The sequence below is a fragment of the Pelodiscus sinensis genome, unplaced genomic scaffold (assembly GCF_049634645.1).
Source record: "Pelodiscus sinensis isolate JC-2024 unplaced genomic scaffold, ASM4963464v1 ctg60, whole genome shotgun sequence".
NCBI classification, from domain to species: domain Eukaryota; kingdom Metazoa; phylum Chordata; order Testudines; family Trionychidae; genus Pelodiscus; species Pelodiscus sinensis.
In genome coordinates, this window is record NW_027466001.1 from 277,834 (window position 1) to 298,882 (window position 21,049).

Sequence of the window (21,049 nt, forward strand, 5' to 3'; positions counted from 1 at the left end):
TGAATGATAGAGGCCAAGGTGACCATGCAGAACTCCACCTTTATGAACATGCTGAGGTCCCACAGATGTGAATACGGGTCTGAACCCGCACCAGGAGATTTAAAATAGTGGGAGTAGAGCCCCTAAACTCCAGAGGAACCGTCTCTATTGCTCACAGGACAAGCAGTGATTGCACCACCCACTGAAGGAATAGCTTGTGAAAACAGTTCCTGAAGAGGAATGGGCAAGGGAGAAACAGAACTGGAGACAGTATCCCACCTCTATCACGTGAAAAATCTAGTGATCTGAGTCCAGGCATGGCAGAAGTGGTAGAAATAGTTCACAAAGGGTGGCAGATGATCTGCAAACTGGACTGGTGTCCATCCTCAGGCGCACCTTCAAAAGTGTGAAAATCCCTGGGGCTGCCTGGATGCATCCGTGCCCTGGTTAGCGGAAGATCTATCTATTATTGCTGTTCCACTCTACTCTGCGCTGGTTAGGCCTCAATCAGAGTATTATGTTCAGTTCTGGGCACCGCATTTCAAGGAAGATGTGGAGAAATTGGAGAGGGTCCAGAGAAGAGCAACAAGAATGATTACCTATGACCTATGAGGGAAGACTGAAGGAACTGGGTTTGTTTAGTTTAGAAAACAGAAGAATGAGGGGGGGACATGATAGCAGTTTTCAGATATTTAAAAGGGTGTCATAAGGAGGAGGGAGAAAACTTGTTCATCTTGGCCTCTGGGGATAGAAGCAGCAGCAATGGGCTTAAACTGCAGCAAGGGAGATTTAGGTTGGACATTAGGAAAAAGTTCCTAACGGTCAGGGTAGTCAAACACTGGAATAAATTGCCCAGGGAGGTTGTGGAATCTCCATCTCTGGAGATATTTAAGAGTAGGTTAGATAAATGTCTATCAGGGATGGTCTAGACCCGTGGTCCCCAACACCTAACCCTAACCCTAACCCTGGCCCCGGGCACATGGCGCACGGGCGCTTGTCGGGGGTAGCGCCGGGCGCGCGGCACTCGGCGACGGGGGGGGAGCGCCGGCTACGGGCGCTCGGCGGGGGGGGGGGGGGGGAGCGCTGGCCCCGGGCGCGCGGTACTCGGCGGGAGGGGGGGAGGGGGCGGGGAGCGCCGGCCCTGGGCGCGCGGCCTTTAGAGGGGGCCCTGCCCCTGGGCACGCAGCTATGGGGGGGGCCCCGCCCCCGGGCGCGTGGTAGGTGGGGCCCCGCCCCTGGGCGCGCGGTAGGTGGGGCCCCGCCCCCGGGCGCGTGGATGGGGGGGCCGCCCTCGGTCCCCGCCCCCTGGCGCCCGGTGGGCAAACGGCCACGCCCCCTGGCGCCCGACAACCTAAAAAGGTTGGGGACCACTGGTCTAGACAGTATTTGGTCCTGCCATGAGGGCAGGGGACTGGACTCGATCTCTAGAGGTCCCTTCCAGTCCTACTATTCTATGATTCTATCCTACTCCCTGTTCAAATTCTGCCTTAGACTTCCTGAACAGAAACACAGGGATGGTGAGGTAAAGCAGGTGCGGCTTGAAAGGCTTTCTTTGCTGGGTGGGGAACTGGATACCAAAAGTTGCCTTTGAGAGCTTGAGACTGTGTAATCATGAGTCAATCTGTTCCATAAAGAGGCGGGTATAGTCAAAGGGGAGGGGACGTATAATGTGTTCTAGATCTCAGCAGGGAGAACAGAAAAGTGGAGCCATGAGCTCCTGTGCATAGTGATGGCAGTTGCCATAATGAACTTGTAGAGTTCACAGAATTTAGAGTGGCCTGTAGAGAGGTGCAAGCAACCACCTTGCCATGAATTCAGGATTGCCATGAATTCTGGATAAGCATTGGTTAGGAGCAGCTCCTGGAACTCGGCCAATGATGTCCTCCAGAAGTACCTGCTTAGCACCATCTGTTGACTGGTGATGCAAAGCTGGAGGTCTCTGGTAACAAAGACTTTGCATCTGAAGAGGTTCTTGGGCTTCCTTGACCTTTGAAGTTGGACCTAGCAGCCCCGAACGCTCCTTACAATTGGCGGTGTCCACCACCAGAGTTCCTAACGGGGCATGTAAACAAGTGTTCATATCCCTTTGGCAGGACAAAACAACAGCGCTCACACTCTTTCACTATTGGTGGTATAGAAGCCAGGGTTTGTCAAAGCACCTTGGCTGTGCTGGCAATTGTTTTTATAAGAGGCAAAGTGACTCTGGAGGCTGGTCAGAATATCAGCCAAAGGGTACATCTCCTCAGCCTGTAAGGTAAGATTCTGTGCCATCCCGTAAAGGTGGTCCTTGTGTACTTTAGCATCCATTGCGGGAAGGGAGGTAGCCATCCCTGCTACTGCCTCACTGGGCAAAGATTATTCCCAAAGGAGCACAGGGTCTTTTTATACCCCTAGCTCCCTGGTGTCCAGCTAAGCAGTGCCTTTAGTTACACCGCTGGGCTGCGTCCTTCCCTGAGGTCTGCACCCCCACCACAGATTAATGAGGACTTGGCTTCTGTCCCAGGATCCCTCATGATGGGGACACTACTGAGGCTACCCTACAGATTTGGTCCTACCCCTGGTGGCATGCCCCTGGAGTCCAAAAGGGCCATTGCATAGGCTCTTGCCACTGGGAAGGCCTGGGTGCCTGAAGTATGGTGCCTTGCTCCAGAATACATGCCAAAATCTAGAACAATGTCCGCTCTGTTTGAAGGCAGGGTCCTGAAGAGTACTCAGAAGTGGACCATGATGGAGCCACAGCTGACGGTGTTGGAGATCGATGCCATGGCAAGGAATGATGGCTGAGCAACCTTGGCTTCTCCTGATGCCTAATGGGGAGTGGAGGCTGGGCAGGCAGATGCCAAAGTGGGCACCAGTACTGTGACAGGAAGTGCCAAAGCAGCTGGTGCCAGGGCACAAACTGCAATCTCAGAAGGATGCGAGGCTGGGGATCGGAAAGTTGGGCCAAGGGATCATGTTAGTTCAATAAAGGCCCTGGCTGCCTTGGATGTGTCTGATGTGGAAAGGAAAGTCTCACTTATCTGCTACTAGTCCCAGCCCCAGGAGTCCACTCACACTGAACTCAACGGCTCTCTGGGGACCGCTGGGGTGGACAGTTGTGTGGTGAATAGGGATGTAAAATCCCATTTAATCAGGGGGCTCCTCCTAGGACCGATTAACCCATTACCCTAAGCATCACCTCATAAGGGAAATGGTTTCCAAGTAACCAGTTACCTGTTCACATACCTAGTATGAGTGTGGCAGGCTTAGGATGCACCTCACTAGCCTGCCAAGTTAGAGAGTAGCCCGTCTGCTCCCGATTTTATGTGGCATCAGGAGTGCTGCTGGTACTCTAGCAGAGTACTTCTTTGGCACCGAGGAGCCCCATACCGACGCACTATGACTTCAATGCCACATGCAGACAAAGTGCTGCCTCCATTACAAAGTTTCAGGCAGCAGTCACTCTCCTTTTTCGTCCTAGTTTGAAGCATCTGCAGGTGTTGCACTCATCCACCTGGTGATCCTCTCCAAAGCACTGGAGGCAAGAGTCACTTGTGGCAGTTGTGCGGGCCACCACGTGGCATAGGCTTCAGGCAGATGTCACAGGGCTTAAAGCCCTAGGATCAAGGTATACTGGGGTCTGGGGAAACTCTTCAACTATAATAAACAGTAAGCTAACATGATGCTCAGTCTATCTGTAAAATAGGAAATATGTTGAGGGTTCCTCAAAGCTAGGAGGGCTAGTTGGTCTGTGATTGTGCTATGATCTGAATGCGTAAAGTTCAAATTATTTTTAGGGAGGAAAAGTGCATACATTGGGCATGTCAGCATACCAACGTGAACATACTACACCGCATTCTAAGTATAGCTCCCTCCCACATTTGACTTCCTAGCTCCTATTATGGCTACTTAAAAGAGATGGACACTCCCTCAGAAGGCATCTTGTTTCCCATCCCCACCCACTATCTTCAGCACGAACCTCTGGGGTCTGCATGAATCCCCACCACTACTATGGGCCTCAAATGAAGGTATATATTGCCTTTTTCTCCTGCTTCTTGGTGTAATACTACGAATTCCCATCCTCCCAGTAGACAGGCAGCTAAATCAGGAAGTACAAGAGGTAAATCTCTCAGGACAAAATGCAGATAAGAATTCTAGTGTAGTCTCTAATTCTAATGAGCACAGATCTTCCCTTCTCATCAGCAAAGCTGTTTAGTGTCTTCTTCAAAACTATGGAGGTCAGTGAGCTCCCATGGTAACATATAGCTGGTAATAGTCAAAATAAGGTCAACAGAGTCCAAGTAGTGATATGCCTCTCTGCTTACAGCTAAGGCTGCTGACAGAACTGCTAGGCCCCAGGGAAGGTGGGTGGAACCAGCTCCGGGCTCCTCAGAATGGTGGGGTTGAGGGCTAACCTCCCCCTGCCATTCCTGTAGCACTGCCTGGGGCTCCAGCGGCAACTTAAAGGGCTGTGGGGCTCTGCCCATTGCAGTGTCATCTTGGAGCCCTTGGCCCTATTAAATTGCTGGGCTCTGAGCAACTGCCCCTCCCTCTCTCCCTCCCTTCCCACGATCAGTAGCCCTGCTTATAGTCACTTATGTTTACTCCATTTTGCTTTCTTACATTCTTTAGCCCCAATAATAGTGCCATACTGTTCTAGATCTTCATTCCATTCTCTAACAGGGATTTACTTACTATTCTAAATCGGTTCCCAGTTTCACAGCAGTATCTTCATATTCTTGTCTACTTTTAGCAATAAGTTCAAGACAGCCAAGGCAAGTAAGCTGGGAGGCAGCAACCCGTGATGCAAGAGTTTCTCCTGAAAAGAGAAGCAATTGATAGCCAATATTATTTGATGTTTAACATCTCTAGTATGTATATTTGCTTAATTTCTCTCCCCTCTCCCTGAGAGCACAAGGAGAGGTTTCTTCACTGATATCAGTTAAGCCTGCCCCCTAGCTAGAACTGGCATGCATTTCATTTCTTTACTATCTATAAACTCTGTACTCTAGATATTTACATATCCACAATAAAAATAAAAACAAGAATTGAAGGTCTGTAATAATTACATTCAACATCAACTGTCACCCTGTGACTACAATCTCCTTTCCCTGAAACATTACCTGGCATAGTGACCATGGGAGTCCCAGCCCATAGTACATCCATCCCAGTAGTGTGCCCATTACAAAGTGGAGTGTCTAGACAAACATCAGCCAACTGGCCCCTTCGCACATGTTCCTCTTTGGGGGCAACAGGAGAGAAGATGATTCGGTTCTGTGGAAGACCCATGTTCTGAGCATATTGCTGAATATTGGGTTCTCCTACAGCTGGGAAACGCAACAGCCACAATACACTGTTTGGAACTCGCTTCAGAATCTACAGTCAAACCAAGAAAAAAAAGATGTGTTTGTAAGAAGCAGCATACAGAAGCATCTCCTTCCTGGACAGATGAGAAAAAGCACATAGTGGCAGGAAATCACTGAAATGTATGATTGGAAGTGTCATTCATCAGAGACCCCAACTACCTTATCCATTACAAAGATAGCTTCCCCAATTATCACCTCTACTACCATTAGCTCACAGACATCTACCTTTCCCCATCTCTAATATCATTAACTCACAGACACTTACCTTTCTCCCCCAGCCCCTGCATCCCCCTTCTGTTCTGAAATGTGATTTGTCCTTTTCATGTGTGTTCATTTTTTTTAAATTGTATCCTTTGGTATATATGGTTGTGACTATTTTCTTCCACTATTTGATCTGAGGAAGTGGGCCTGGCCCACGAAAGCTCATCATCTAATAAACCATCTTGTTAGTCCTGCATTTTGCTTCAGCTACACCAGACTAACACGGCTACATTTCTATTACTATTCATCATAGGTTTCACCCAAACTGTGGTCCAAAGGTAAAACAAGAAGTGCATGATGTGTCTACTCTGCTCTGCAGGTCATTTCCCATAAGCTTGCACTCATTGTTTAAAGCAATGAGTGACTCTGAGGGTACGTAAACACTGCAAGACTATTTCGGGATACAAGAGGTAACCCACATCCTAACAAGCCACCCGCTATTTTGAAATCTTTTTCAAACAGGCACGCTATTTGGCATCCCTGTAATCCTCATTCTACAAGGATTAAGTGATGGCTCAAAATAATGCATTATTTCAAAATTTGGCGCTGTGTAGATGTGCCAAAGGTATTTTGAAATAAGATAAACAATTTGTGTAGCGCAAGTTTCATGTCTTATTTTTAGTTTAGGGTGCCGTGTAGATGCACCCTAACTTAGAAAGTGAGACATTTCACAAATCCTTTTATTCAGTCTTTCCTTGTATGTCATGTTTTCTAAACTTTTAATCTTTGTTGTTGTTCTCCCTCTTGACTTCTCAGGTCAGAAGTTTTCAAAATTCATTTAATCTAGTCCCTCTGTACTAAGGAAGATCTAAATACTATCAAGACCACCCCTTAGTGCCTGGCTAACTTATTCTTAAAAGCCTCCCTAGGTAGTTGTTCCAGTGTTGACCTAAACCAATGGTTAGGAAGTTTTCCTTAATGTCTACCCTAACTTTCGCTTGTTGCAATTTAAGCTCACTACTTCCTGTCCAGTCCTCAGTGGTTAAGAACAATTTATCACCCTCCTTTTTATAACAACCTTTTATGTATTTGAAGAATGAAGTTCCCTCTCAATATGCTCTTCTCCAGATTGCTTTGTAGGTAGGTAATGTTTTCTAGATCTTTAACACTTTCCCCTTTGGCTTCTAGTTCAGCAGTTCTCAAAATTCATTGCATTGCAACCCCCTTTAAACACCACAAAATTAGACATGGCACTGGGAAGGGGAACTGAAGCTCTGCCACCTGGGAGCTCTCGGGAAAATGGGGGCGGGGGTGTCAAAGCCTTTAAGCTTCGCCTTCAACCCCTGTTCCCAAGCAAGTTTAACACCAGCTCTGAATACGCCACTGAAACCAGGTTGCCACCCACTATGAGTTCAAGCCCAGAGTTTGAGAACTGCTGCTTAGGTTTGTCCACGTCTTTCCCCTACTGTGGTACCCAGAATGGCACACAGTACTCCAGCTGAGGTCTTGTCAATCAGCGTGGAGCACAACATTTACATCTTATCGTCTTTACAACATTCCTGCTAATACATGCCAGATGGATGTTTACCTGTTTTGCAATAATATTAAATACAAGCCAATAATATAACACTTTGGCAAAATAAGCAAATATTCTGGGATGTATTAGGACACAAGATGTAATTCTTCCACTCTACAGATTGATAAGAGTTCAGCTGGAGTACTGTATAAAGTTCTAGTAATCACACATTGGGAAAGCCCAAGGGCTTGCCCCCAACCCAACTCCTGGCAGCAAGATTTGAGTTCAGGATTCAGTTTCCCCTGCCAGGGCCATGTATACATTTTGATTATCAGAAAGGGGCTACAATGCAATGAATTTTGAGAAATGCTGACTAGAGTAATCAAGAGGGAGAACAAAAACAATTAAAAGTCTAGAAAACATGATATACAAAGTAAGACTGAAAAGGGATTTGTCAAAGTGAAAATCAGTCAATGCTTCAACTAGTGAGTGCCAGCTTCTGAGAGATGACATGAAGAGCAGAATAGATACTGCAGGCACCCCTCATTTAACGTAAGGACCGCAGTTTGGGCAGAAGTAACATTTCCCAGTTGTTATTATTTAGACAAACAGCAATAGAAAAGGTGGTGCAGACAACAGCAGATGAAATTACAAAGTGAATTGGAGATTCAAGTTTCCAATGTATTTGCAGGCAGCATTTTGCAGTAGTGCAAAGTTTCCTTTCAGCGCCACACCAGTATGCCTTAATACAAGAGCAGTCATTCTGGGTCGGACCTAGGGTCCATTTAGCCCAGTGGCCAGAGGGAATGAACATAGCAGGTAATCAAACTACAGAATCAGAGAATACTAGGACTGCAAGAGACTTCGAGAGGTCATCAAGTCCAGTCTCCTGCCCCCATGGCAGAACCAAATACTGTCTAGACCATCCCTGATAGACATTTATCTAACCTACTCTTAAATATCTCCACAGATGGGGATTCCACAACCTCCCTGGCAATTTATTCCAGTGTTTGACTACCCTGACAGTTAGGAACTTTTTCCTAATGTCCAACCTAAACCTCCCTTGCTGCAGTTTAAGCCCATTGCTTCTTGTTCTATCCTCAGACGCCAAGATGAACAAGTTTTCTCCCTCCTCCTTATGACACCCTTTTAGATGCCTGAAAACTGCTATCATGTCCCCCCTCAATTTTCTCTTTTCTAAACTAAACAAACCCAATTCTTTCAGCCTTCCTTCATGTTCTCTAGACCTTTAATCGTTCTTGTTGCTTTCCTTTGGACCCTCTCCAGTTTCTCCACATCTTTCCTGAAATGCGGTGCCCAGAACTGGACACAATATTCCAACTGAGGCCTAACCAGCGCAGAGTAGAGCGGAAGAATGACTTCTCGTGTCTTGCTCACAACACACCTGTTAATGCATCCCAGAATCATGTTTGCTTTTTTTGCAACAGCATCACACTGCTGACTCATTCAGCTTGTGATCCACTATAACCCCTAGATCCCTTTCTGCCATACTCCTTCCTAGACAGTCGCTTCCCATTCTCTATGTGGGAAACTGACTGTTCCTTCCTAAATGGAGCACTTTGCATTTGTCCTTATTAAACTTCATCCTGTTTACCTCAGACCATTTCTCCAATTTGTCCAGATCATTTTGAATTATGACCCTATCCTCCAGATTAGTCGCAACCCCTCCCAGCTTGGTATCATCTGCAAAATTAATAAGCGTACTTTCTATGCCAATATCTAAATCACCGGTCCAAAACAGACCTCTGCGGAGTCCCACTTGTTATACCTTTCCAGCAGGATTGTGAACCATTAATAACTACTGTCTGAGTATGGTTATCCAGCCAGTTATGCACCCACCTTATAGTATCCCCATCTAAGTTGTATTTGCCTAGTTTATGGATAAAAATATTATGCGAAACCATATCAAACGCCTTACTAATGTCTAGGTATACCACATCTACCGCTTCTCCCTTATCCACAAGACTCGTTATCCTATCAAAGAAAGCTATCAGGTTGGTTTGACATGATTTGTTCTTTACAAATCCATGCTGGCTGTTCCCTATCACCTTGCCACCTTCCAAGTGTTTACAGATCATTTCCTGAATTACTTGCTCCATTATTTTCCCTGGCACAGAAGTTAAACTAACTGGTCTGTAGTTTAATGGGTTGTTCTTATTTCCCTTTTTATAAATGGGCACTCTATTTGCCCTTTTCCAGTCTTTTGGAATCTCTCCTGTCTCCCATGATTTTCCAAAGATAATAGCTAGAGGCTCAGATACCTCCTCTATCAGCTCCTTGAGTATTCTAGGATGCATTTCATCAGGCCCAGGTAACTTGCAGGCATCTAATTTTTCTAGGTGATTTTTAACTTGTTCTTTTTTTATTTTATCTTCTAAACCTACCCCCTTCCCACTAGCATTCACTATGTTAGTCATTCCTTCAGACTTCTCGGTGACTATACTGTGGCATATTGGTGGTGCTGTCTGCTCTGTGACCCGGGATCCCCCTGCGCTGTGATGGGAGATTCTCACTGACTCTCCCAAATGTGTATTAACCCTGACACCCAGGCTCAGCCTCCCAGGGAGAGACAAAGGAAGGAGGGCGGAGACCATCACCTGGCTGGGGGGGGGGGGGGGGGGGGCAGGGCTGGAAGAGAGTTTTTAATTTCTGTCTGATATCATGGAGGAAGCTGCCTATGCAATGGGCTGGGATTCAGGGGCCCAGTCTCCCACATCTCAAGGAGGGCTGAGGCATCCTAGGCCTGGCCCTGTAACGAGATTACAGCTATGCTGTGTTGTATCCTGGAGGCAATAAACTCCCTATATTCTACTGGCTGATAGAGTCTGTTCGTGCCATTACGGGGGTGCAGGAGGCGGGGGAACATCGACGTGCTGCCACATATACATCCCATCACCTGGACCTGGAGTGAGATGTTCTGCCTCAGTACCTGTCTAATGGTTTATTTGGCAGGTAAGAGTACAGATAAGTGTTAGCTGTAGTGGTGTAAATTGGACAGGACTAAACAGCTTTTGACTATGGAAAAAAACAGTCAGAAGGATAAATTTTCATTCAACTCTCAACTTGGAGCAGATTTATGAGCTACAAAGAGATTCCAAATCTCATTATTATTCAACCCCTATTCAGGAGGGCAGAGTAAGGATTCAAAAGGATTCATGCCAAATAAGTATTCTCAACAAGTCAGGCAAGAAAACTGAACTCTTTCCCTGACCTGATATGGGGCAATAGAAGTTAAAGATGTGCCACTTATTTAAAAACTATTCCTGTAAACAAGACAGCAGCTAAATTATGGAGATCTCATCTGAGATTTAGTAGCAAATGTAACAACTCACATTAGCCCACATTTGTAAAGTGGAAGGGTCAATCTTATACAGCTGGTTAAAATTACAGTACACAACAGCATCCTCTGGTAATCCATACTGAGAGCGGGTGGTAACAATGATGGTACGTGGAACTTCTTCTCCAGTTGCTGCCTTGTTGTTAATCTAGGAAGAACATAAAAAGAGCAGCTATATGGACCGCATAGCCATTTTGGAGCACAGGGTACCTAATGAAATAATCCCGTAAAGCATTCAACAGCATCATGAATTCATATCTGAAGATTTGATCAAAGTTATGCCCAGGGCTCGACAAATTATGGAAAACCCTACTCACCAGACAAAAAAGGGACTCGCCACCCTCCCCCCGCAAAAAGTGTTTTTTTTAAATGGCATAAATTCCTAATAAGAATAAGAACAGTAATTACTAATACGTTCTTAATAAATATCACCCAAGTTATTAATAAATATCTTATAAACCTCTACCTTTTCCCTCTGCTGCCTTGTCTCCTCCCCTTCCTCCATCAGCTCCCCTGGTGCCTGCTGCCCCCAACCTCTCACCCTCCTCTGCTGTCCTGACTCCTGCCTTTCTCACTGCCCTCAGCACTTCTGCTACCTGCCCCCTCTACCAGCCCTTCTCTCCCCCCTGGGCCCACTCCTCCAGTAACCCACTCTGATCAAGTGAGCAACCCCTCCTCATCCCCTCTCCGCAGAGTGCCCAGCCGGTGCTGGCTGTAAAGTCACCTCCATCAGGAGAAGTTTTTGACAAGAGTCTCTCTTCCTCTTAGTGCGCGGCTTAAATGACTTGCAGATCTTACAGGCATATGTAAGATGGCCCTCACCCAGACACTTCAGACAATTGTCGTGAGGGTCTCCTTTGGGCATGAACTTAGCGCAGACAGCACACGCCTTAAAGCCGTGCGACCCTAGCATTCCTCACCACCGAAGGGGGAGAACGAAAAACGAGACAGTAACTATCTAACTAACTGAACTATTTAGCACGATCTACAAAAAAAACTAAGAGAAAAACAGGAACCATTAACTGATCTAAGAAAGACACGCTCCAACAACCGTCACGGGCGGTAAGAAGGAACTGAGGTGGAGGAGTGCCGGCAGGGGTACTTATGCCCCGCCATAGCGGTGCCACTCCAGGGGGCGCCCTGCCTGCGCTATGGGTACCGCTAGGGAAAACGTTCCGGAAGACACGGTGCGCACACCTAATTCGAATGGACATGAGCAACTACTCGAAGAAGAATCTCCTGGCACCCGCACCCTACTGGTTCCTCCCCGCCTCCTTTGCCCTCTTTTTCCCTGATACGCACCCCCTCAGCATCCTCTGCCCCCATTACCCTCATGCCCCTGTGCCCTCACACATGCCTTGCTCCATCCCCATCTTCCTCATGCCCACAGCTTCTTTCAAGCCTTCTCCCAGCACCTTCCCCTTCCCCTTTTAGCCCCCCAGTGCCCTTCCCCTCTCCTCTCCCAGCATCACCCTGTTCGCCCCTCCCACTGACACCTCCCCTCCTGCCCTTTTCCTCACTGTTTGCACTTGGCCCCCTGGGATTTGTCTCTCCTGCACCCGTCCCTTGGTGCCTTCCCCTTTCTTCTTCTTCTCCTGACCCTCCTCCCCTCAGCACAAGCCTCTTCCCCATATTTTTCCCCTCCCCTCCCGACAGCCCAGCCCAGCCCAGCCGCTTCCCCTCCCCCAGGGCCAAGCAAAACATCCCCCCCCCTTTTTGTTGTCTTTTATATGTTTGCATTTTGCAATTGGTTTTTTTTTTCGTTTTCATTATTGTCCCAGCATTTTAGCCCTATAAATAACAAACAGCATTTCCATTCATTTTTTTCCATGAAGGCAAAGGCTCTTCAAGTGAACTTCCCCTTTCACTCACTGCTGGGTCACAGCGGCCTTTTCCCTGCCCTGTCCAGCCCCTCCCTATGGACAAGCACCCTTCACTCCCAATCCACAGGGGAAACAGGGTGCAGGGACAGTACAGAGCCAGAGGGGTGCAGGGAACAGTGTGGGGTGCGGTGGAGGCACGGGGAATGGGACGCTGTGTAGTGCAGGGAACAGGCAGCACAGAGCTGGGAGGGGGAGGGAGGAGCAGGGACCAGGGGTGCCAGGTGCGAGGTGCAAGGGCGGCGCAGAGCCAGAGGGAGAGCAGGGGATCTGGGGTGCAGGGGCGGCATGGGAAATGGGCGGAGGGAGCCAGATGGGGCATGGCGCGGGCGCAGCGAGCCGGGCGGTCAGCAGGGAGCAGTCTCTCGCTGGCAAGGGGTTGGGGCCATGGCAGGACTGGAGCCGGCGGGGTGGGGCCTGGCTCTGCCGCGCGCCGCAGCCAGGGACACACAGCCAGAGCCGAGCTGCCGTGGCCCTTTAAAAATTGGCGGGGCCACGTCACGCCAGCGTCCTGGGGTCTGCTGGTGCTCCACCTCCTTGTGCCACAGCTGCACACAGGCATCCCGGCACTGAGAATCGCCATGGTTCCCCCTCCCCAGCAGTGCTCTGCTCCTCCGCCAGCTGGCGGATTGGATGGGGCCGCACTACCCATAGTGTGGGCTTTGGCCAGCCCGTTACAACAGCCCACCAAGCTAGTCCACCCCTGCACTTGCCAACTGGCAAAATCTACTCGCCACGGGCGAGCATATTTGTCGAGTCCTGGTTATGTCAAATATGAAGGGAAGGAAGATTATTCATTCGTAATCAAAACACAGAGCATCGCTGCACGTTCATACACTTGGAATGGTGCAACTTGGATTAGTGGAACATTCAAGGAACAAAACCTACTACAGCATCTGCACTCTTCCTATCCTTCCCCATGCCGCTCCAGACGTCTGGAACACCGAGATACAAAGGAGGTCACGGCATGCAGTCTCTGCTTCTTCTACCACCACCACCACCATCATCTACCAGTCTCAAACAAGTTAGGATTGAGGGAGAAGGAAAGTACAGAAGTCGTCTCAAGAATGCTGATTATACGTATCCTTCTTTCTTCAAGTGGCCTCTGTAAATTCCCACCTTGGCCTTTGACAAGTACTGTAGTACTCTTACCTTGGTGAGCTCAAGAGGTTCAGCTAAATAGAAATTGTAATACTGCCTGAAATTGTGCATATACTTTAGATGGCACAAACTATTCTATTTTGTGAAAATATGAAGAAAGCATTAAATGGTAGCTCTGCATATTAGATATATTCCCATATTAAGAGAAACCACTTCCATGGCCTGATTTAGTCGAGTCCAAACGGAACACTTCTGGGTGAGGAACAGGTATGTTTAGAATACTCTTCAATACAGCAACTTCATGATGATCCCCCATTTACAATTAAGTGAGTTAATGTGTGTCATGTTAATTTTGTATTGCTCTTGATTCTTAAACTTCCATAAGGCATCTGACTTAGTACTCCATGACATTTTGATTAAGTACATTATATTAATCTTGAAAAAGTGTTGAAGTAATCTAACAAAAATGATACTTTAATCATTTCATTTCCATAAACTCATGTGGACTGGCACTAATTATATTATCCTCCTGTGTTTCTTGAGAAATCAAGTCCCATAACAGCCTCTCCATTATCTTGTCTGGGATCAATTTCAGGCTGACAGGATTGTAATTTCCTGGATCATCATCTTTCTCCTTTTAAAATGCCAGCACAAACTTGAATTTCCCTAATGTTCCAACACTTACTTCAGGGAGCAAGGGGAGACACTCAGGAATCTCCTTACCAGCTCTTTTTCAACTCTTGCATGTAAGTTACAGATGCTGCATATAGAACAAGAAGGCGGCAAATGACCTCCTTCAAAGAAACTCAAACAATGCATATATGCATTTTTATTCGGAAAAGTAGCAAAGCAAGAGAAATCTCTTGAACCGCTGTTTGTCTACATAGGAGTCCAATGTGTGTCGGATTTTTGACAAAAAACCCTGATAAATGTCATTAGTTCTAAGACAATAACTAAACCAAACAAGGCAGCACTGATCTTAGAAATTATTCATATATGCAAATGTGGGTTCCAGGACCAAGCAAGGTTGTGGTTCATCTGTTGCCAGGGTTAGAAGGAACTGAGACGGATAGTATGCCTCAACCCCTTTCATAGGCTAACTCTTCAAATGTTCTGTCCCTTTCCTGTTCCAGTAGGCACTGAATTTCAAAGGTTCCATCAGTCCAACCTATACTACCACCATTTCTCAAGTGTAGGAATGTGCAGAGGTCACTTTAGATGAAAGTTTTAAAATATGCTATCTTGCAACTGCTTCCTGCTTATTTGTTTGAGTTAGGAAATTCCTTGAGGCAAGAATGGGATATACATTGGTCTTGTACACCAATAAGCATGTGATCAGCACTTAAAACAAATGGCTTTAATAGCAGGCCATAAACAAATAGCAAAGAAAATTACATACTGTGTTGAGATTTATCTATTGGGATGCTTCAATTACAGCCAATAATACTGCATCTTTAATCATAAGAAAACTGATGGTAGAACCCAGAGACTTTGACAAATTAAGACAGCTGTATGGCAAAACTGGGAAGATTGGCAGGGTAACTGGATACAAGATTGTGATCTGGTGAAAGGAACTAATGCAATTTAAGACCAAATTATGCAGATGCAAAACATATAATTTGTTCCACTACACAACACTGGTATGATCTATTGGTGCCCTCTTTCACAACAGAAAACTAAAATGAAGAAAATTCAAGTAACAGTAACAAAGTAATTAAAACGCTCAATAGATTATTTGGGGCCTACAGCCATACCGGACCAAACACCCCCGATCTCGTCCAATCTCGGAAGGTAAATCATCCCGGGCCTGGCTAGTACTTGGATGGGTGACCCCCTGGGAATCCCAGGTGCCGTAGGCAGCTTTTCTTCGAACAACTGAGTGAAGCTTCCAGATCGCAGGCCCTGGTTCTCGTGGGGGACTTTAATCACCCTGACATCTGCTGGGAAACCTATACGGCAGTACACAGGCAATCCAGGAAGTTTTTGGAGAATGTTGGGGATAACTTCTTGACACAGGTGCTGAAGGATTCGACCAGGGGCCGTGCACAGCTTGACCTTCTGCTCACAAACAGGGAAAAACTAATAGGGGAAGTGGAGGTGGGTGACAACCTGGGAAGCAGTGATCATGAGATGGTAGATTTCAGGATCCTGACCAAAGGAAGAAAAGAGAGTAGTAAAATACACACCTTGGACTTCAAAAAAGCAGATTTTGACTCCCTCCGAGACCTGATGGGCAGAATCCCCTGGGATGTTAACATGAAGGGGAAAGGAGTCCAGGACAGCTGGCAGTATTTTAAAGAAGCCTTATTGAAGGCACAGAAAGAAACCATCCCGACGCGTAGCAAGAGAGGCAAACATGGTAGGCGACTGGACTGGCTTACAGGGGAAATCCTTGGTGAACTTAAGCACAAAAAGGAAGCTTACAAAGAGTGGAAACTTGGACAAATGACCAGGGAGGAGTTTAAAGGTATAGCTCGAAAATGCCGGGGGGTTATCAGGAAGGCGAAAGCGCAAACGGAATTGTGACTGGCTAAGGATGTGAAGGATAACAAGAAAGGTTTCTACAGGCATGTTAGCAAGAAGAAGGTGATCAGAGAGGGTGTGCGGCCCCTAATGGATGAAGGAGGTAACCTAGTGACAGATGATGTGGGGAAAGCTGAAGTACTCAATGCTTTCTTTACCTCTGTATTCACGGACAAGGTCGGCTCTTGGACTTCTGCGCCAAGTGACGCAAGATGGGATGAAGATGGACAGCCCGTGGTGGGTAAAGAACAGGTTAGGAACTATTTAGAAAAGCTAAACGTACATAAATCCATGGGTCCAGACTTAGTGCATCCGAGAGTACTGAGGGAGTTGGCAAATGTCATTGTGGAGCCTTTGGCTATTATCTTTGAAAAGTCATGGAGATCGGGAGAAATCCCGGATGACTGGAAAAAGGCAAATGTAGCGCCCATCTTCAAAAAAGGGAAGAAGGATGATCCAGGGAACTAGAGGCCGGTCAGTCTTACCTCGGTTCCTGGAAAAATCATGGAAGGGATCCTTAAGGAATCCATATTGAGGCACTTGGATGAGAGGAAAGTGATTAGGAATAGTCAGCATGGATTCACAAAGGGCAAGTCATGCCTGACCAATCTGATTAGCTTCTATGATGAGGTAACTGGCTCGGTGGACATGGGGAAGTCAGTGGATGTGATATACCTTGACTTTAGCAAGGCTTTTGATACGGTCTCCCACAATATTCTTGCCAGCAAGTTAAGGGATTGTGGATTGGATAAATGGACGGTAAGATGGATAGAAAGATGGCTAGAAGGCCGGGCCCAGTGGGTAGTGATCAATGGCTCGATGTCAGGATGGCGGTCAGTTTCTAGCGGAGTGCCCCAAGGTTCGGTTCTAGGACCGGTTTTGTTCAATATCTTTATTAATGATCTGGATGAGGGGATGGATTGCACCCTCAGCAAGTTTGCAGATGACACTAAGCTGGGGGGAGAGGTAGATACGCTCAAGGGCAGAGACAGGGTACAGAATGACTTAGACAAATTGGAGGATTGGGCCACAAGAAATCTGATGAGGTTCAACAAGGACAAGTGTAGAGTCCTGCACTTGGGACGGAAGAATCCAAAGCATAGTTACAAGCTGGGGACCAACCGGTTAAGTAGTAGTTCTGCAGAAAAGGACCTGGGGCTTACAGTGGATGAGAAGCTAGATATGAGTCAACAGTGTGCCCTTGTAGCCAAGAAGGCTAATGGCATATTAGGTTGCATTAAGAGGAGCACTGCCAGCAGATCCAGAGATGTCATCATTCCCCTTTATTCGGCTTTGGTGAGGCCGCATCTGGAGTATTGTGTCCAGTTCTGGGCCCCTCACTACAAAAAGGATGTGGACACATTGGAGAGGGTCCAGCGGAGGGCAACCAAAATGATTAGGGGGCTGGAGCATATGACGTATGAGGAGAGGCTGAGGGACTTGGGTCTGTTTAGTCTGCAGAAGCGAAGAGTGAGGGGGGATTTGATGGGGCTGGACTTGATGACCTTCTGAGGTCTCTTCCAGTTCTATGATTCTATGAATAAGGCAAAATTAAAATATTGATTAAAGATGGAGGGAAGAGAAATTATAAGGAAAAAAGAAAAACAATCTTCTGAAATAAGTTTCGAATTTCACTAAAGATGATGATCTAGCTAAGCTAAACGAAGGCTAAAGCTTATAAAAGTATAATGAACATTTGGTTGGAGTTCGGATTCCTATTTTACTTCATCAATAGCTCATAATAAAAGGCTAAGAGGAAAAAACTACTGTAGAACTTTGCCTTACCTGTGTAGTTGCTAGTCCATTGCTAATGTTGAATCCATTGATTGTTATCTGAATCTGTCCACGATTAATCATCTCAATCACAGCTTCTGCAATTGTATTCATAGGAATGACTGGCATATTGAGGGAAGCATTGCTGTCTGCATTGTCTCCACTATCAGGGCACTTCATCTAAGAAAACATGCAAGATTCATCAATAAGAAAATGCTGTGTTCAGTCTAGTAGGGCTGACTGCACAGAAGTGGAGTTTTCTCACCTTAACAATTTTGACATCAGGCAGGCTGTCAAGGAATGCCTTCAAGTCAATGCCATTCAAAACAATCCTGTTATCATAAATATGGCCATTGGATTTGAAATCAATTACTGCTTTTTTCTGTGGATCAAAAAAAACATGCTTCAATTTACAGTATTAGTGTATTGAATAAAAAAAAATCTCCAAAGAAATCCAAGTACCCACAAGAAAATCATTACTATCTGCTTTCCTTTCTATCACTGTCTCTTACCTTCAGATGGGGAAACATATTAGCATGATCTCCAATGAAGAAAGTGTTTGGCATGTAAGCCAGTTTCTCAGAATATTGCTCTGCTACCTCAACTGGGGAAGTTTCTTGATCCGTGATGATATAATCCATGAACAGTGCCCCACTGGTTCCAGGGTATCCTAGCCACATAGCCTACAAAAAGCAACAGATTTTAATCTTAAGGGTGTACATACCACATGTGTAACTGTAGAACATACTCTGATTCAGCATCTCGGAGTCAGAGTGGAGGGTAAAACAGTAACAGGAAACTTGGAAACGGCAGAGATGCTTAATGACTTCTTTGTTTCGGTCTTCACTGAGAAGTCTGAAGGAATGCCTAACATAGCGAATGCTAGTGGGAAGGGGGTAGGTTTAGAAGCTAAAATAAAAAAAGAACAAGCTAAAAATCACCTGGAAAAGTTAGATGCCTGCAAGTCACCAGGGCCTGATGAAATGCATCCTAGAATACCCAAGGAGTATCATCTTTGGAAAATCATGGGAGACAAAAGAGATTCCAGAAGACTGGACAGGGGCAAATATAGTGCCCATTTATAAAAAGGGAAATAAGAACAACCCAGGAAACTACAGACCAGTTAGTTTAACTTCCATGCCAGGGAAGATAATGGAGCAAGTAATTAAGGAAATCATCTGTAAACACTTGGAAGGTGGCAAGGTGATAGGGAACAGACAGCATAGTTTTTTAAAGAACAAATCATGTCAAACCAATCTGACAGAATAGTGATAGAAATGTAGCCATTACCTTTCCCCACCTCTAATATCATTAACTCACAGACATTTACCTTCTTCCCCCCCCGCATCCCCCTTCTGTTCTGAAATGTGATTTGTCCTTTTCATGTGTGTTCACTTTTTTAAATTGTATCCTTTGGTATATATGGTTGTGACTATTTTCTTCCACTATTTGAGCCCATGAAAGCTCATCATCTAATAAACCATCTTGTTAGTCTTTAAAGTGCTACATAGTCCTGTATTTTGTTTCAATCTGATAGCTTTCTTTGATAGGATAACAAGTCTTGTGGATAAGGGAGAAGTGGTAGATGTGGTATACCTAGACTTTAGTAAGGCGTTCGATACGGTCTTGCATGATATTCTTATCAATAAACTAGGCAAATACAACTTAAATGGGGCTACTATAAGGTGGGTGCATAACTGGCTGGATAACCGTACTCAGACCGTAGTTATTACTGGTTCACACTCCTGCTGGAAAGGTATAACAAGTGGGGTTCCGCAGGGGTCTGTTTTGGGACCGGCTCTGTTCAATATCATCATCATCAATTATTTAGATATTGGCATAGAAAGTACGCTTATTAAGTTTGCAGATGATACCAAGCTGGGAGGGGTTGCGACTAATCTGGAGGATAGGGTCATAATTCAAAATGATCTGGACAAATTGGAGAAATGGTCTGAGGTAAACAGGATGACGTTTAATAAGGACAAATGTAAAGTGCTCCACTTAGGAAGGAACAACACAGAATGGGAAAACTGTCTAAGGAAGGAGTACGGCAGAAAGGGATCTAGGGGTTATAGTGGACCACAAGCTGAATATGAGTCAGCAGTGTGATGCTGTTGCAAAAAAAGCAAACATGATTCTGGGATGCATTAACAGGTGTGTTGTGAGCAAGACACGAGAATTCATTCTTCCGCTCTACTCTGTGCTGGTCAGGCCTCAGTTGGAATATTGTGTCCAGTTCTGGGCACCGCATTTCAAGAAAGATGTGGAGAAACTGGAGAGGGTCCAAAGGAAAGCAACAAGAACGATTAACGGTCTAGAGAACATGCAGGAAGGCTGAAAGAACTGGGTTTGTTTAGTTTAGAAAAGAGAAGATTGAGGGTGGACATGATAGCAGTTTTCAGATATCTAAAAGGGTGTCATAAGGAGGAGGGAGAAAACTTGTTCATCTTGGCCTCTGAGGATAGAACAAGAAGCAATGGGCTTAAGCTGCAGCAAGGGAGGTTTAGGTTGGACATTAGGAAAAAGTTCCTAACTGTCAGGGTAGTCAAACACTGGAATAAATTGCCAGGGAGGTTGTGGAATCCCCATCTGTGGAGATATTTAAGAGTAGGTTAGATAAATGTCTATCAGGGATGGTCAGACAGTATTTGGTTCTGCCATGAGTGCAGGGGACTGGACTCGATGACCTCTTAAGGTCCCCTCCTGTCCTCGTATTCGCTCTCTCTACCAAGGTTCTTACAGGATTCTCAAATGGCTGAAACCCAGCAAAGTGAAAGAATTGTTCACTGGAACAATAAAAAGGTTTTTTTTTTTAAATACAAATCCCACAACTGTGGCAACTATTGGCAGAAATCCATCAAACACAGAGCCAGCTATACACAGTAATGAAGTCAGCTACGGCAGTTGGTTTGACCTGTTTGGAAACTGCTGTGGCCTGGAATTTTGAGGGTTCTCAAGTTTTTCTGCCCATTCTAGAGATTAAAGGTAATTCTCCATACTACTCATTAGGTATGCGAACAACTAGCAAATGCTCATCAGATAGTCGACACACTAGTTGGCTAGTCACCTCCTCTCGCCATTCCCGCCGCTCCTTCCCCCCCCCCCCCCGCTGCCTCTATCAGAAAGAGGCTGCAAAGGGTGGGAGAGGGAGAAGGGGATGCTTCAAAGCGTCAGTGCCATGTGGAGCCCGGGGTCAGCTGGGAACTACTCCGCTGCCCCAGGCTGCACTGCTGCTTTGGAATGCTGTGGGGAGCACAGGGCCAGTGGTGGGCTGTATTTACGAGACTATTTTAAAACAGTTACATCAGCAAGCCCAGGAAGCCACTGGTTTCCACTCTGGAACTATGTGGGGGAGGTTAGGAGAAGGAGCCCA

The 21,049-nt window shown here is 46.1% G+C and overlaps 1 protein-coding gene and 1 pseudogene across 3 annotated transcripts in view; one reads left to right on the plus strand and one right to left on the minus strand.

The window, feature by feature from the left end:
• OGT (O-linked N-acetylglucosamine (GlcNAc) transferase) overlaps window positions 1–21,049 on the minus strand; it is a 100,381-nt gene that overhangs the window by 10,888 nt on the left and 68,444 nt on the right. For all 3 annotated transcript variants that reach the window (XR_012900194.1, XM_075917997.1, XM_075917996.1), the window contains exons 16-21: window positions 18,189–18,359; window positions 17,942–18,058; window positions 17,689–17,856; window positions 10,395–10,547; window positions 5,082–5,334; window positions 4,654–4,777 (exon numbers count right to left, since the gene is read on the minus strand). Coding sequence is in view for 2 of the 3 variants with exons in the window: in XM_075917997.1 (XP_075774112.1) it covers window positions 4,654–4,777; window positions 5,082–5,334; window positions 10,395–10,547; window positions 17,689–17,856; window positions 17,942–18,058; window positions 18,189–18,359 (986 nt within the window). In the remaining variant the exon portion in view is untranslated. The remainder of the gene's footprint in view (window positions 1–4,653; window positions 4,778–5,081; window positions 5,335–10,394; window positions 10,548–17,688; window positions 17,857–17,941; window positions 18,059–18,188; window positions 18,360–21,049) is intronic.
• On the plus strand, window positions 15,121–15,239 carry LOC112547437 (5S ribosomal RNA; annotated as a pseudogene).